This window comes from Etheostoma cragini, chromosome 2 (assembly GCF_013103735.1).
Source record: "Etheostoma cragini isolate CJK2018 chromosome 2, CSU_Ecrag_1.0, whole genome shotgun sequence".
NCBI lineage: Eukaryota > Metazoa > Chordata > Actinopteri > Perciformes > Percidae > Etheostoma > Etheostoma cragini.
The window spans coordinates 5980893-5993987 of NC_048408.1; the positions used below are offsets into that span (position 1 = coordinate 5980893).

Sequence of the window (13095 nt, forward strand, 5' to 3'; positions counted from 1 at the left end):
TAATACTGCCGTTGGTTACTGGCAATATGCTAGCTTTGCAGTTGGAACACTGCTGAATACAACTAAAGGGAATCATAATAAACACTACTTACTATCTATCTTTCATATGAATGGCATGTCTGTTTATTACCTCATTTAGACCAAGTGATTTAAGATCTAATGTGGGGGGAAAAGTAGAGCATTTCCTTGTTTATTGCATTTGGCATATGTTGTCATTATTTTTTAGATGTCTCGCCCTGACATGATGAAGAATTTTGCGGCTTTCAGTCCAATGCGCCCGCAATTTGGGCAAAGATTGTTCTCAAATTTTAAAGAGCAGATTGCCATTTATTAACAATGCTCATATTTAGTCATGTTAACAAAGGTATTAGATGATGCATTATTTACCATTAGTTAATGCTTAACCAACTGTTGATTACAGTTAACTAAGGTGTTAATGCAGTAATAAGCCTTGACTAACTGTTAATAGAAAAAATATTTATTATATCAATAGTTAATGTAATATTAAGCCATGAATGACGAATGAAGGTGTCTATTTAATGATTAGTTAATAAGCTATTACTAACAGTTAACTAAGGTGTCTTTTAATTAATTAGTTAATAAGCCTTAACTAACTGTTACTAACAGTTAACTAAGGTGTCTATTTTTTAATTAGTTTTTTTTCAATGAAATTGCTTGGCTGTGAACCTTAACACATACATGCTATCAAAGATCTTTATCAACCACCTAGTAATAATATTATGAAGTAAACTCTTAGTCAATGTTATCAAGAGACGTTTGTTAACATTTACCGTTTAATATTGTATGATTAACTGTTAAGTGATGCTTATTACTGTAATAATGAATGTAAATAGCTTCTTTCAAACCATTAAACAATGAATCAAACAATACCTTAGTGTACATTAACATTCGCTAGCTGTTGTTTCCAGTTTAGGCTCATTGGTACATTCACTCATGTTAAAATAGACACCTTAGTTAACTGTTATTAACAGTGAGTCAAGGCTTATTCCTGCATAACTATTGGTAAATAGATACCTTAGTCAAGTGTAATTAACAATTAGTTAAGCCATTAACTAATAGTAAATAATAATCAATTAGTACCTTGGTTAACATGAACAAACATGAACATAGTTTATAAATGTTTATTAGACACCTTGTTTAACTGTAATTAATGGTTAATTAATAAATAAAAATTTAAGTAAGGCTAATTATGTCACCTTATTGTAAAGCGTTTTTTTTACCTTTTCCATTAAACAAGTATACTCCCGACATTTTGTCCAGCACTTCTATAAAGTTGGGGGAATTTATGGGGGACAGATTTAAAATATATAGTGCCAATATTAATGCAGCATGAGCTGAGATATCCTGACTTCTGGTCCCTAGCATGGGTTGAGCGTCAAAAACACTGGACCCTACACTTCCCATAATGCAATTTGATAGCCTCTTTTTATTAGACTCTCCCTGGCTGGTTGTCTTTCAAACATTACACTCCCCACTTGTATTGCAGAGTTTTGATTAAGAGATTTGTAGTCTCCAATCCAAGATTACCCTGATGACATCACTATGACATCCTCAGGGTTATTTTCTCAGACTTGACAAAGCCTCACAGAAGACTTTTTATAGGCTAAGTAGTTACCCCTAAAAGAACCAATGTTGTGTGAAATCTCTGGATTTCACCTTTAAATGTTACCACTTATTGTCCATATCCTGTTAATATTGCTCAAAGAAAGCACTTCCACTCTAATAGATGTCATTACAATGGACCTGGATGCATGTGGAACCGTGAACATTTTGCACTCCATTCCGCATTGCTCACTTTTTTCTCTCTTTCCAGGCCCTTCACATTCTTTGCTCCATTCTCACTCTATAATAAATCTCTCTCTTTCTGCATTTGCCTTTCTCCTTTAGAACATTATTTTTCTTTTCTGCACATCCCTCTCCTCTCTCTTCCCGGTCTCCAATTCTCCTCTGCTCACTCATATAAATCTCCCCCCTATACCCACCCCTCCCCAAATCTATGCAACACACACACAAACATACAAGTGCACAGACTCGCACTCGCTCACTTACGCACACAAACACACAGCCCTTCAGGCAGCAGCCACAAAGGCCCCATATTAATAAATCTGCTCCTTTATTGGTGCTGAGTGTCTCTGGCAGGGGTAGAAAGACAGGGAGGAGAGGGGGTGGAGGGAGGAGGAGCAGGACAGGAGACGCAGAGATCACCAGAAGGGAGGAGGAGGAGGAGGTGGCTGACTGACTGTAGTCATATCATGTACGCAGGCGAAGTGGGAGAAAGACAGAGAGATAAAGGGAGAAGGAGACAACATTGACAAGTAAATCTTCAACAAGCATGCGCACACCCGCACACACACTTTCTATTGACGATAATACAATGGCCCTGAGATAATGAGAAGAACAACACAAGGTGTGGTGTTTCACATGGGTAGGTTTGTTCGTTAAGGCACAGTCCACCTACACTTCATTAACATCCTCCATCCGGTAGATTATTAGGGACACCTGAGACCTGGCTGAACCACCTGAGTGTTCACTGTGGGCTGTGCTGATCGCTGGGCTAAGGAAACAAACTGCCCGAGGTGGGCTTTTGGTAATGACAGCAGCTAGCTTGGCTTAGTGGTCCAATCTCAGCCATCAGTCAGCTGTGACAGATTGGGGATATGAGCTAAGGAGCCGTTTAGCTTTGGTGTTTGGCGTGGGGTGTGAGTGCATGTGCTTGTGTGTCTGGGGAAGGAGGAGTGGGGGGGCGGGTGCTGCTAGTGTTGCAGAGGCATCAATACACTGTCGACAGGCCATTTTCCTATGCCTATTCCCAGCCCTGGCTTGTTGCTGGGGAAACTACCGCCATTTTACCTCCTCTAGCTGCACCTCTGAAAGGTTTTGTAAAACAGCAAAACATTTTTGTAATCTGTCCCGGTCAAGTGTTTAAATAACCTTGCATTAGCTTGCTTTATTTATTTCTGAATCCCTGCCACTGGGTGTTCTGTGTGTAAAAATGGAGTCCAAGTTATCTGTATATTTTATAGAAAACTTCTTAAGGATTGACAAGCAAACACTGTTGAGTGTGCTATAACACCACCATCCTTTAACATGGCACTCATCTCCTCAGTCACCGCGTTCTTTTTTCATTTGAAGAATGACTCTGTAATCAGAGCTCAAGCTACAGACAACAACAGTTGAAGAAGGTCTTCCTCACGGGCCAACGCAGATGCAACAGTATTGACTAGACTTGAGCTGCACCAATGCAATGCAAACCACTTTGGCCTCGCCGTGGTGAATAAAAACACTCATGGAGCGCAACAGTTCCCTTACCTGTCCGTGAGGCTGCATGGCGCTGTAGGGCATGTTCTGGTTCAACACTTTCTGCTTCATCAGCAACATCCTCTTCTGCTCCTCACTCAGGTGGGCTGTCTGTCCCGGGATCGGCCCCTGGGTTTGCCCTGGCCCCGCCCCCTGGCCACCACCTCCCGCGCCCCCCATGTAGGGAGGCATCATGGGGTTCTTGACCTGATTGTTCCCTCCCATGGGAGGAGTCATCCTCTGGCCTAGGTGATCGACCCCGCTGCCACTGAAGTGACTCAACGGTTTGGTGTTGTTGTAGGACAACATGGCCGCCGTTTGCTGCTGCTGTTGCTGCTGCTGTTTGGACAGGGTGTTCTGGTTGATGTTGTTTGGCTGTTGCTGGCCCATCATGCCCATGTGGTTGTGAGGGAGGTAGTTGTTCATGGGAGCTTTGGGCCCATTGTTGGTGGCCATCCCAGTCACCAGAGGGCCCTGTGGTGTGTTAAAGGCTTGCGGTGGGTACATCATGGGGCTGTTGGGTTTGTCTTGGTTAAAGGGACCAGAGTTATAAGGACTGGCTGGAGCCCCTGCAGGGGACCAGTTGGCTGCTTGTTGCTGCTGCTTTTGCTGCAGCAGTTTAGCCCGTTGCTGAGCCATTGCTTTGAGCTGCTCTGCTGGAGAAAGTTCCGGCGTTACTGGCCCTACAGGCTGGCCTCCAGGGGCGACTCCAGCCGCTCCGGGTCCCGTGCCCGCCTGACTGACCCCAGGGCCTGGGTTCATCATGTATCCATTCCCAGGCCTAGAGACTGCTTGCGTCTGAGCCTGGGTTGGGGTCTGAGGGGAGCGAGCCACACAGTTGTGCAACGGGGAACCCGATGCCATGGCAACGGCTGGAGACTGCTGCAAAGGTTGCTGAGGAGGCGTTCCATTGGCAGTGGTGGCAAACTGAGGGCCTGACGAAGACGGTCGGACCTGTGGAGTCCAAACACAAACAAATCCCATGAGACTCCTGTCCTAATTACCCCTACAGAAATAGTTCAACCGAACGCCTGGGGGGTTGGGGGGACCGAAAGAGAGACTGAAAGCAGCTCCCCTGGCTCTTTCCAAAGTTGAAAATCATGCACATCAACACCTCTAAAGCTTTTTTGGTTGACATATTCAGTCTATAGTCTGTTAAATCTGTATACAAACAGGTTAACAGTAAGTAAAAATAACAATTTGTAGTTTGTTCTCAGTAGGTTTGGTACCATCTTGCCTGAGCAGATATACTAAAACCTGTGCTCACTGGCGGTAACCAGCCACACAGCCGGAGACACCACACAAAAGCACTTGATGGACGAATTGTTTGTCAAGAAACGGACCCAACACACAATCCTCCCTTAACTCACCCCTTGTTGTTTTTACATTTCTGTTTGTGTACGTATTAAACAAATGAACTAGCTAATTGGACAGCTTTACAAATGTTGGTATGTGTATTTCCGAACGGCCACATGCACTAACATGCCCGACGGCCGGATCAAAACGCAGAACAGAGAGGCTGGGACTACAACACACACAGAGGGGGTGTGACAGGATGCCATTACTACACTATATGTTCAAATATTTGCTTGCTGCTATATTAATGTTCTGAATGTCGATACAGCCTCTTTAAATTAAACAATACAGTATATAAAAACCTATTGAGACCGTTTCTGTTTAGTGACCACCTGGTTCGACTATTAGGGAACTGATGATATTGGTTCCCATACACTTTGAGTCTTTGTTAAGAATAAAAAGACCATGGCACTTACCCATTACAGAAATATATTGCTAAGCCCTTGCAATGTCCACGGATCTCTGTTCCTACCCTGAGAGATTGTTTTTTCCTTGCTGGAAAGCATCTGTCTCTGACCCAAATACATCACAGCTAGCTTATAACACTGGTTTTATTAGTATAACCCCAACACACTGGTTAAGCATTTCATGTTTCTTTCTCTCTTTCTTGTTCTTCACATCTCATGAATGTAATTTAGAAAGTAAACACCTATGTGAAATATTATTATGAATTACAATCAAGAATAAGTTCCTATTTAAACCAGTTCAAGTTATCTGATTGCTGAAGAAAGTGGTTCAAAAAGTAGAAAGATCAGATTTCATCAGATGTGATTAAAAAAACAAACTTCCAAAAGGCAATTTCTACCCATTACCCGAATTACTTGCATCAGGAATTGCATCAGGAATAGATCATAAACACTTGTCACAGTACACGTCATTTGTACTGTGCATGCAAATTATACATGGTTTATGAATTGTTGATGTTATGACAGGTCGATCTATTGGGTCTGTTACACATAAAATTAAATAGGCATTTAACTTAGCACTCCAAGTGAGTAACATACTATAAATCGATAAAACTACCTATAGAGAAAACATCAGACACCTAAGCTAGTCACAACTTGGGGCATAGATAGGGGTTAATTATTGATCTGCCATTGGACAGCTGGTCTGGCGGTGTGTCGGTGGCGCAGGGCGGGTGTGTTAAAGGCAGCGATCCCTACAGGCTGACTAAATGATCAGAGTAAAGTAATCGGGGTAAATGCCGATCCCCAATCAGTTAAAAAATACCCATATCTGCTTTGAAACAATACTTGCAGTCAGGAAGGGGACATCCCTACTACTCAGTACTGACCTGCGGAGAGCCCATGGGAACCTGTGGGCCTCCCTGTGGAGGCTGAGGAGGAGGAGGCAGGGATGCTGCTGTTGTGTTGCCGGCTGCTTCTTGCGGGCCTGGTGTCTGATTGTTTCCCGGCCGGCCAAACTCTGCCTCTTTCTTGTCCTCAAAGTCCTCATTGAAGAGGTCGTGCATGTCGTCCTCTGGCACAGTGTTGGCCAGCTCGTCGATCAGCTCCTGCCACTCTTGGTCGTTGAGGTTGATGTCAGAAAACAGTTTGTTCTGATTGGACAGAGACTGGGGATCGGAGGACTCCATCCCGCCCCCGTCATCCAGCGGCTCCTGTTTCAGGTCTTTGAGGAGGCCAAAGCTGTCCTCCAGGTCCAGAGAGCCGTTCAGCTTCATGTCCTGGAGATGGTTGCCACCGTTCTTCCCCAGCTCGTCCGACGCCTGGCCTACATGGTTGCCATTGCTGTTTGCAGTGTTTTTTCCGGTGGAAGTGTTGGGCCCACCAAGCAAGGGCTTAATGTCCATTTGGTGATGCAGTGGAGAGATGGGTGGGACATTGTTGTTATTGTTGTTGTTAGGGAGACCCGTCAGTGAGTCCAAACCACTGGAGCCCTCCTTCCGTACCCGTTTGGGAGTCGGCGAGTAGCTTCCTCCATCGCAGATGCCGTTCTGTTCTCCATTGAGGGGCGACCGTGCACTGTCTAGTTTCCTCTTTACAGTCTCCTGGAGCTATAACAAGGAAGAAAAAAAAGATTTAGGGCTTGAGGAGTACCAGAGATGTATGTCAGCAAAATGAAAACATTTCTGTGGTCTTCAGGGAGCTAACCATGGAAGCAACATGAGATACTAAATCAATAAGGCAACTTCATCTCTAATGTGTCAACAACTGTCTTGAGAATGCCAAGGTGTGCTGAAAATCTAAAAATCACCAAGACAAAACTTTCTGTACAGATTTAATCAGGCTGAAATAATGACACACACCCGTACTCACGCTCTCCATGACTAAAAGCCAAGTTATGCTCTGTGTTCAGAAAGCACAGGGGAGACACTTCGTTTCTCTGTCTGCGCCTCTAGAGTCGGAACTCGCTCCAAAGCTAATCACCGCCACTCTCTCACTCGCTCTACCACACACTCCCCATCATACACACATGCCGGCTCTGCTATTCTTTTAAAGAGATACTCTAGAACAACGCAGACACCAGCACACAAGTATAAACCTCAGGCCACTTATGTAGACTACGGCGTAAGCTCTGCATAGAGCCCCCGCAGGATCAGGCATCCCGCTTCAAGAGCAGGCTGGACTTAAAAAAAATTCTAAGGGAGGAATGATTAAAAAAAAAAACTTGTTTCATTTGTAGTATTCTCACCTTCATTAGCATCAGCCAGTGGGCAGATGAGCTCATTCTGGATCTACACACCGTTCTAAGCCTTACTGTAGGCAGCCGGCGCACAGTCTGCCAAACTTAACAGTCTATCTGGCTCTGTTGAGGCACAGACAAGATAACGACAGGGTGCTAACTAACGCTGGCTGGCAGTTAAGTTAATCCCTATCATAGACCTGGGTTGAAAAGGAGAGCAGGTATGGAGGGACAGCAGACAGAAAGTCAGACGTAGCAAGAGAGAATGAGACAAAGGGCAGAAAATGGGGAACCAAGTAAGACCATGCCTACACGGGACATTTTAAATTCTCTACATTTTGGCCTTTTAATCAACACCAAGCAGGTGTTTTCCTTCACAAAAAAATGTTTTGATTATCAAAATGATCTCACAAGTTTAAACATTTGAAAACAGTGTTCTCACGTTGCTTGTGCTGACATGAAAACAGGGTTTAGAAAACTGATACATGGCAGTGTTAGTTTTACAGTTAGCTAACAAGGGGTGTGGCCTTGTCCAACTGCCACTTTGCTCGTTTGAAAGCCATGATGTCTCTCTCTCAGGGGTGGGCCAAATTCTCTGGTAGGGCAAAGCAGAGAAAGGGAAGGTAACCTGGCCCCTTATGACCTCATAAGGAGTACAATTCCAGATCGGCCCATCTGAGCTTTCATTTTCTAAAAGGCAGAGCAGGATACCCAGGGCTCGGTTTACACCTATTTCCATTTCTAAAAAAACAATAAATCTCATAAAGTGAAAATGTCATGCCATGGGACCTTTAGGGCCAAATTTAGAAAGTCATCATGGGAAACATGGGTAATTCAACACAGAAAACGTTACTGTACACCGTTTTCAGATGATAGATAAAAGAACAGAAATAAAGTGCAATCCACAATTTATTTCTTACAGCAACAAGTGATCTACAGTGAGTTCAATATGTTTCTACTTCGAAGGTACTATCGTCTACCAAATGGAAAGCCAGTGATTGGCAGAGCTAGCAGCAAAGTGACAGTGCTCTGATCCAATGGAAATCCAATTTGTCAGATTTGTCTAGGCCACTCAAGGGGGCACCAGGGCGCAGGGACCAGATTCTGCTCTCCTGGTGTATCTATGTTTCAGGAGAACAGAGCAGGCTGGTGATCGTATCGGCACACCGTGGTCTTGGGCCTTGTGAGGATAGCAAGGGAGTTGGCAGCCATGTCGGCTCAGGTAAACAATGGGAATTGGCAACAACTAAACTGCAATCAAAAGAGGGGAAAGTGCATAAAAATGGAGGATTCTGTGCAATTTAATAAACTCTCAGTCTCAATTTTACTCCTAGCTACTGTTAATTTCAAACCCTAATGAAGTTGGCAGAGAAAGAGTGGATGCTATTAAAATGAGGGATGGGAAGCAGGGACCTCATTTATGAAAGGTTCCCAGGGTGCTCTGACCCAAATCCAAGCCAAAGTTCAGGATTCATTCAAAATGATAGTCTTTAGTGTTAAAAGTAGTGGCGAAGGCTTACCTTTAACTTCTTTGCACAATAAATGTATGGTATAGTTCCAATCTAAGCAATAGTTCATCTTTTGTTTTAAATATATTTCGGATAAAGTCAGAGGCTATTAAGAGCTGAAGAAGAAGCACATTTGAAAGCCGATTAGGCTGCTTACTTAGATAGAAAATTGATTTATTGACTATTTTTGTCAAAGAAGCTCCTCTTTAAATATTGTTTAATACTGCTGACATTCTTAACAAAGTAAAATGAAATAAATACTTTAATATTGCAAAAGTCTAGGATAATTGAAACAAAAAGTTACACAAGAGTAATGAAAATGTAAAATGTAAATGTACCAAAAAAAGAGAAAGAACACAAGGCTTAATATACTGAAAAATTACACTGAAACCTTCCTCCTATCTCATTCCTCATAGTCAATTTACACACACACACACACATACACAAACATTTGCACAAATGCATACAAATGCACAATGACTGGAGCAGTTTGCAAAACACATATTGCCTACAGTACGTGCATATCTACATTTCAAACAGTCTTTTGGAGCTCAGGAGCAGAGAAATATTTGTAGAATCTATGCTCTTAGCTGTGATATATGAAAGAGTCACACACAGACAGCCACACACACTCACACACACACACACACACACACACACACAGGAGGCACCATGGATATGTGTGTGTGCAAATGCACACTTAGCTTTTTGTTATTCAGATGGAACAACAGACCAAATATATTCAGATTGTATTCTGACCCTGAGGTGGACTCACACTCTCTCTCTCTCTCTCACACACACACACACACACACACACACACACACACACACACACACACACACACACACACACACACACACACACACACACACACACACAAATCATTAGTTTTTTGACTTTCTCGTTTTACTGGTGTTTGCACGTGTGGGGTGGGGCTTTCAGGTTGGTTTTCCCTCTGTTCTCCACCATGACTGACAGTCAGCCTAATTATATTTATGGCATGATAAGCACCATTAGTATCGACAGCCCAAACTGCAGTGTGAGCGTGTGTGTGCGTGTGACTTAAACTCTTATGCTAGGGTAGCTGTTGGGGGAACTGAGAAAAACACAGGTAAACACACATCTCCACTGTCATGACACGGCTTCATCAACTGTGTGTGTTTGTGTGTGTGGTCCTGCGATCAATGGGTTTAAATAATTCAGGTCTCCAGTATGCCGGTGTGTGTGTGTATATGTGTGTGTAAGGGTGTTTACGCATGCAAGTGTGTGTGTTACAGGCTTTCCCTAAATGTCAGTGACTCCTGTTGATAATAACAGACTCGCCTTTTAAAGCCCACCTATAAAAACTCCCATAATTATCCAGGTGTTGTGAAGTACAGCACTCTACCACACACACACGCCTCTAAAATCACCTTCTTGATAAAATCCCGAATAGAGGGACATCAAAACCAAACAAAGAAATACAAAAATGCATGCAGACAGAAAGAGAAAGATGGACTGTGCTTCTCTCTGCTCAGTACTGTATGAGTCAGCACGCCATAGCCTGAGGGAACGTAACAAATGACAAAACTGTAAGCCAGAACCAAATACTTTATACCAACGATGAAATAATCATTTGTTTCTTTAAGCACAATTAGCAACCTAATTACACCTCTGAAGTACCTGTGTGTATTCATTTGACAATTCCGGCAACAAAATACCTGAATTGAGAGAAACAAGTGTTTGCACGTGTGAGATAAAGAGTTAGGAGAAGAAATAGCGAGAGTCAGAGAGACAAAGAATTCTGCAGTTTAATCAAGCAGCAGTGCTTAGCGACAGCGCGGGGAAGAGAGCATCGGAACAAAAAGAACGCAAGGATGTAAAAGAGCAAAGAGAAGAGAGCGCTGCTCGTTTCCCCTCCCGCGTCTCGCTCTGTATCCTTTGACATAAACACCTGCTGACTGCTCCTCTGTCAGCTCCCACAGACAGAGAGAGGAAGAGAGAGAGAATGACAAAGATGCAGAGAGACAAAAGGTAAGAGAGAGAGAGAGAGAGAGAGAGAGAGAAAAAGAGAGAGAGAGACACACAAACACACACGGAGCAAGAAGGGATTTATTTGTCAGGCAGATGGTCCTTTTTCCTTTGAGTGGAGGAGCAACCAGAACATGAAGATGAAGAGGAGGGAGGGTGAAGGAGAGAAGAGGTAGGTAGGGGAGGGAGGGAGGGAGGAGAAGATAGGTGGTTTGATGGAAAGGCATAGCGCGCCAAATGACAGCGGGGAGCAAACGATGAGAGGGTGATCAGAGAGGGAGAGGGCGGGAGAGGAGAGAGACAGAGACGGAACCACTAAGGTGCTGTTGTTATAGCAACCTGCTGCTCTGGTGCTTTGTGCGCCGCATCATCCTCCTTCTTCTTCTTCCTCTTCCTCCTCCTCCGCTCACTTACTCCCTCTCTTTAAAGGTTGAGCATCATATCGGATTCAAAGTCTCAAAGATTTAAAGAGCATGGCGATGTCGAGACAGTTCCACAATATGGGGATTTATTTCATGTTACACACTAAGTGTGGAGGCAGACTTGCATCTCGACCTGACCACACTGGTCTTCACAGGAAACCTTTTGTTAATGGGATTACACTTGTACAGCTAGAAAAACATACTGTACATATCCTTATATTATATCCCAGAAGGTGTTGTGGTATAACCCTAATCCAGATTCACACCGCAATGGCATCGTCTTTGGAAATGAAGGATGACTCTTTTAGCTTTGCAGCCATTCTTTTCCCTTTCCTATTCTATTATACCTCCTTTTGCTCTTCTCTTCCCTCACCGCCCCATGATCTCTACACTGACTGCAGGGCAGAGTCCTGCCAATAATGGGCAGGAAATGGCCATGCGACACACATGCACACACACACACACACACACACACACGCTGAGTGAAACACAGAGCCTGTCTCTCCAGGTAAGTCCGTTAGTAGCTCATTACTCATGCCAAACGTCTTGGCTGGCAGCACTCGACTCCGCCGCCTTCATGTTATTTAGATTATTCTACGGTTGTGACATTTTATTTCTAAATGCTAACCTTTTAACACACAACAGTATTTACTTTTCCTGCCCACATCGCTGAACATTGGGTAAGAGATGGACAGAACACAAAAACAAAGAATCTGTGGGAGTGAAGGACAGAAATCACCAAGTGACAACAGGAAGGTACAAACAAAATAACCATTTGGCCGCCATCCCAGAGAATGGCGTGTGTGTGTGTGTGTGTGTGTGTGTGTGTGTGTGTGTGTGTGTGTGTGTGTGTGTGTGAGAGAGAGAAAGCGCCTGCCAGTCTACCTCCTGTACACAGGGGGCCTGTAAACCCCTGACTTGAATACACACGCAATTCTGATCCTCCAAACAATAACATTTTAGATTTGACCTTTTTTTCCAGTTTTGCAGATGAATCCTGTTTTAATTTGCCGTTGGACTGTTAGTAGGTGTAAGTAATGCTTCTTTAATTCTAAAAACTTCTCATGTGTAGTACAATAATATGTATAACAAAGAAATATTTATACATCTGCCCACACTCCAGCAGCAAAATAAAACTGGATCATATGATATAGGCTATTATTGCCATAATAGTATATATACATCTCCATGATAAAACGAAAATAAGAATGTATTTACATAGTTGTTGTGAGGGGAATGTAGGCCTGATATCAGACAACTGATATCAGGCAATTGTAGTACCACTCTACAGAGGCACACACACATACATACAGAAAAAACACCACTGTGTGGTTCATTATATCTTTCTTATACTAGAGGATGGATACCCGACCCGACCCGAGCCCGGCGGGACCCGACGGTACCCGACGGGCCGGGCCGGGTTCGAACAGATTTGTAAAAGGGTGCTCGGGTTTGGGTCGGGCTCGGTCACATCAGCGCGATAAGGCATTGAACATTTTTTTGTTCAAGCATCTCTTATTGGGGCGCTTATCAATACAGGTTAAGCAAGGTATTTATTTTACTCAGATTTACTGACATAATCCCCCACATAGGATGTTAATAAAAGCGGGCTTTCCACACAAACAAACGTACATGTGTCATTAGTATGAGAAACAAATGCGATTTTAACTGTGTCGGGCTAGGGTCGGGCTCGGACATAAATATCTTAATGCCTGTCGGGCTCGGGTTGGGTTCGGTTACTGCTCTGTCGGATCCGGCCCGATCCGCACTCTATCTTATACTATGTGTGTGTGTGTGTGTGTGTGTGTGTGTGTGTGTGTGTGTGTGTGTGTGTGTG

At 43.6% G+C, this 13095-nt stretch overlaps 1 protein-coding gene across 2 annotated transcripts in view; it reads right to left on the reverse strand.

Annotated features, from left to right (window-relative positions):
• The window catches only part of maml3 (mastermind-like transcriptional coactivator 3), a 99207-nt gene that overhangs the window by 40308 nt on the left and 45804 nt on the right, over nt 1-13095 (reverse strand). For both annotated transcript variants that reach the window (XR_004658890.1, XM_034888762.1), the window contains exons 2-3: nt 5969-6688; nt 3331-4272 (exon numbers count right to left, since the gene is read on the reverse strand). Coding sequence is in view for 1 of the 2 variants with exons in the window: in XM_034888762.1 (XP_034744653.1) it covers nt 3331-4272; nt 5969-6688 (1662 nt within the window). In the remaining variant the exon portion in view is untranslated. The remainder of the gene's footprint in view (nt 1-3330; nt 4273-5968; nt 6689-13095) is intronic.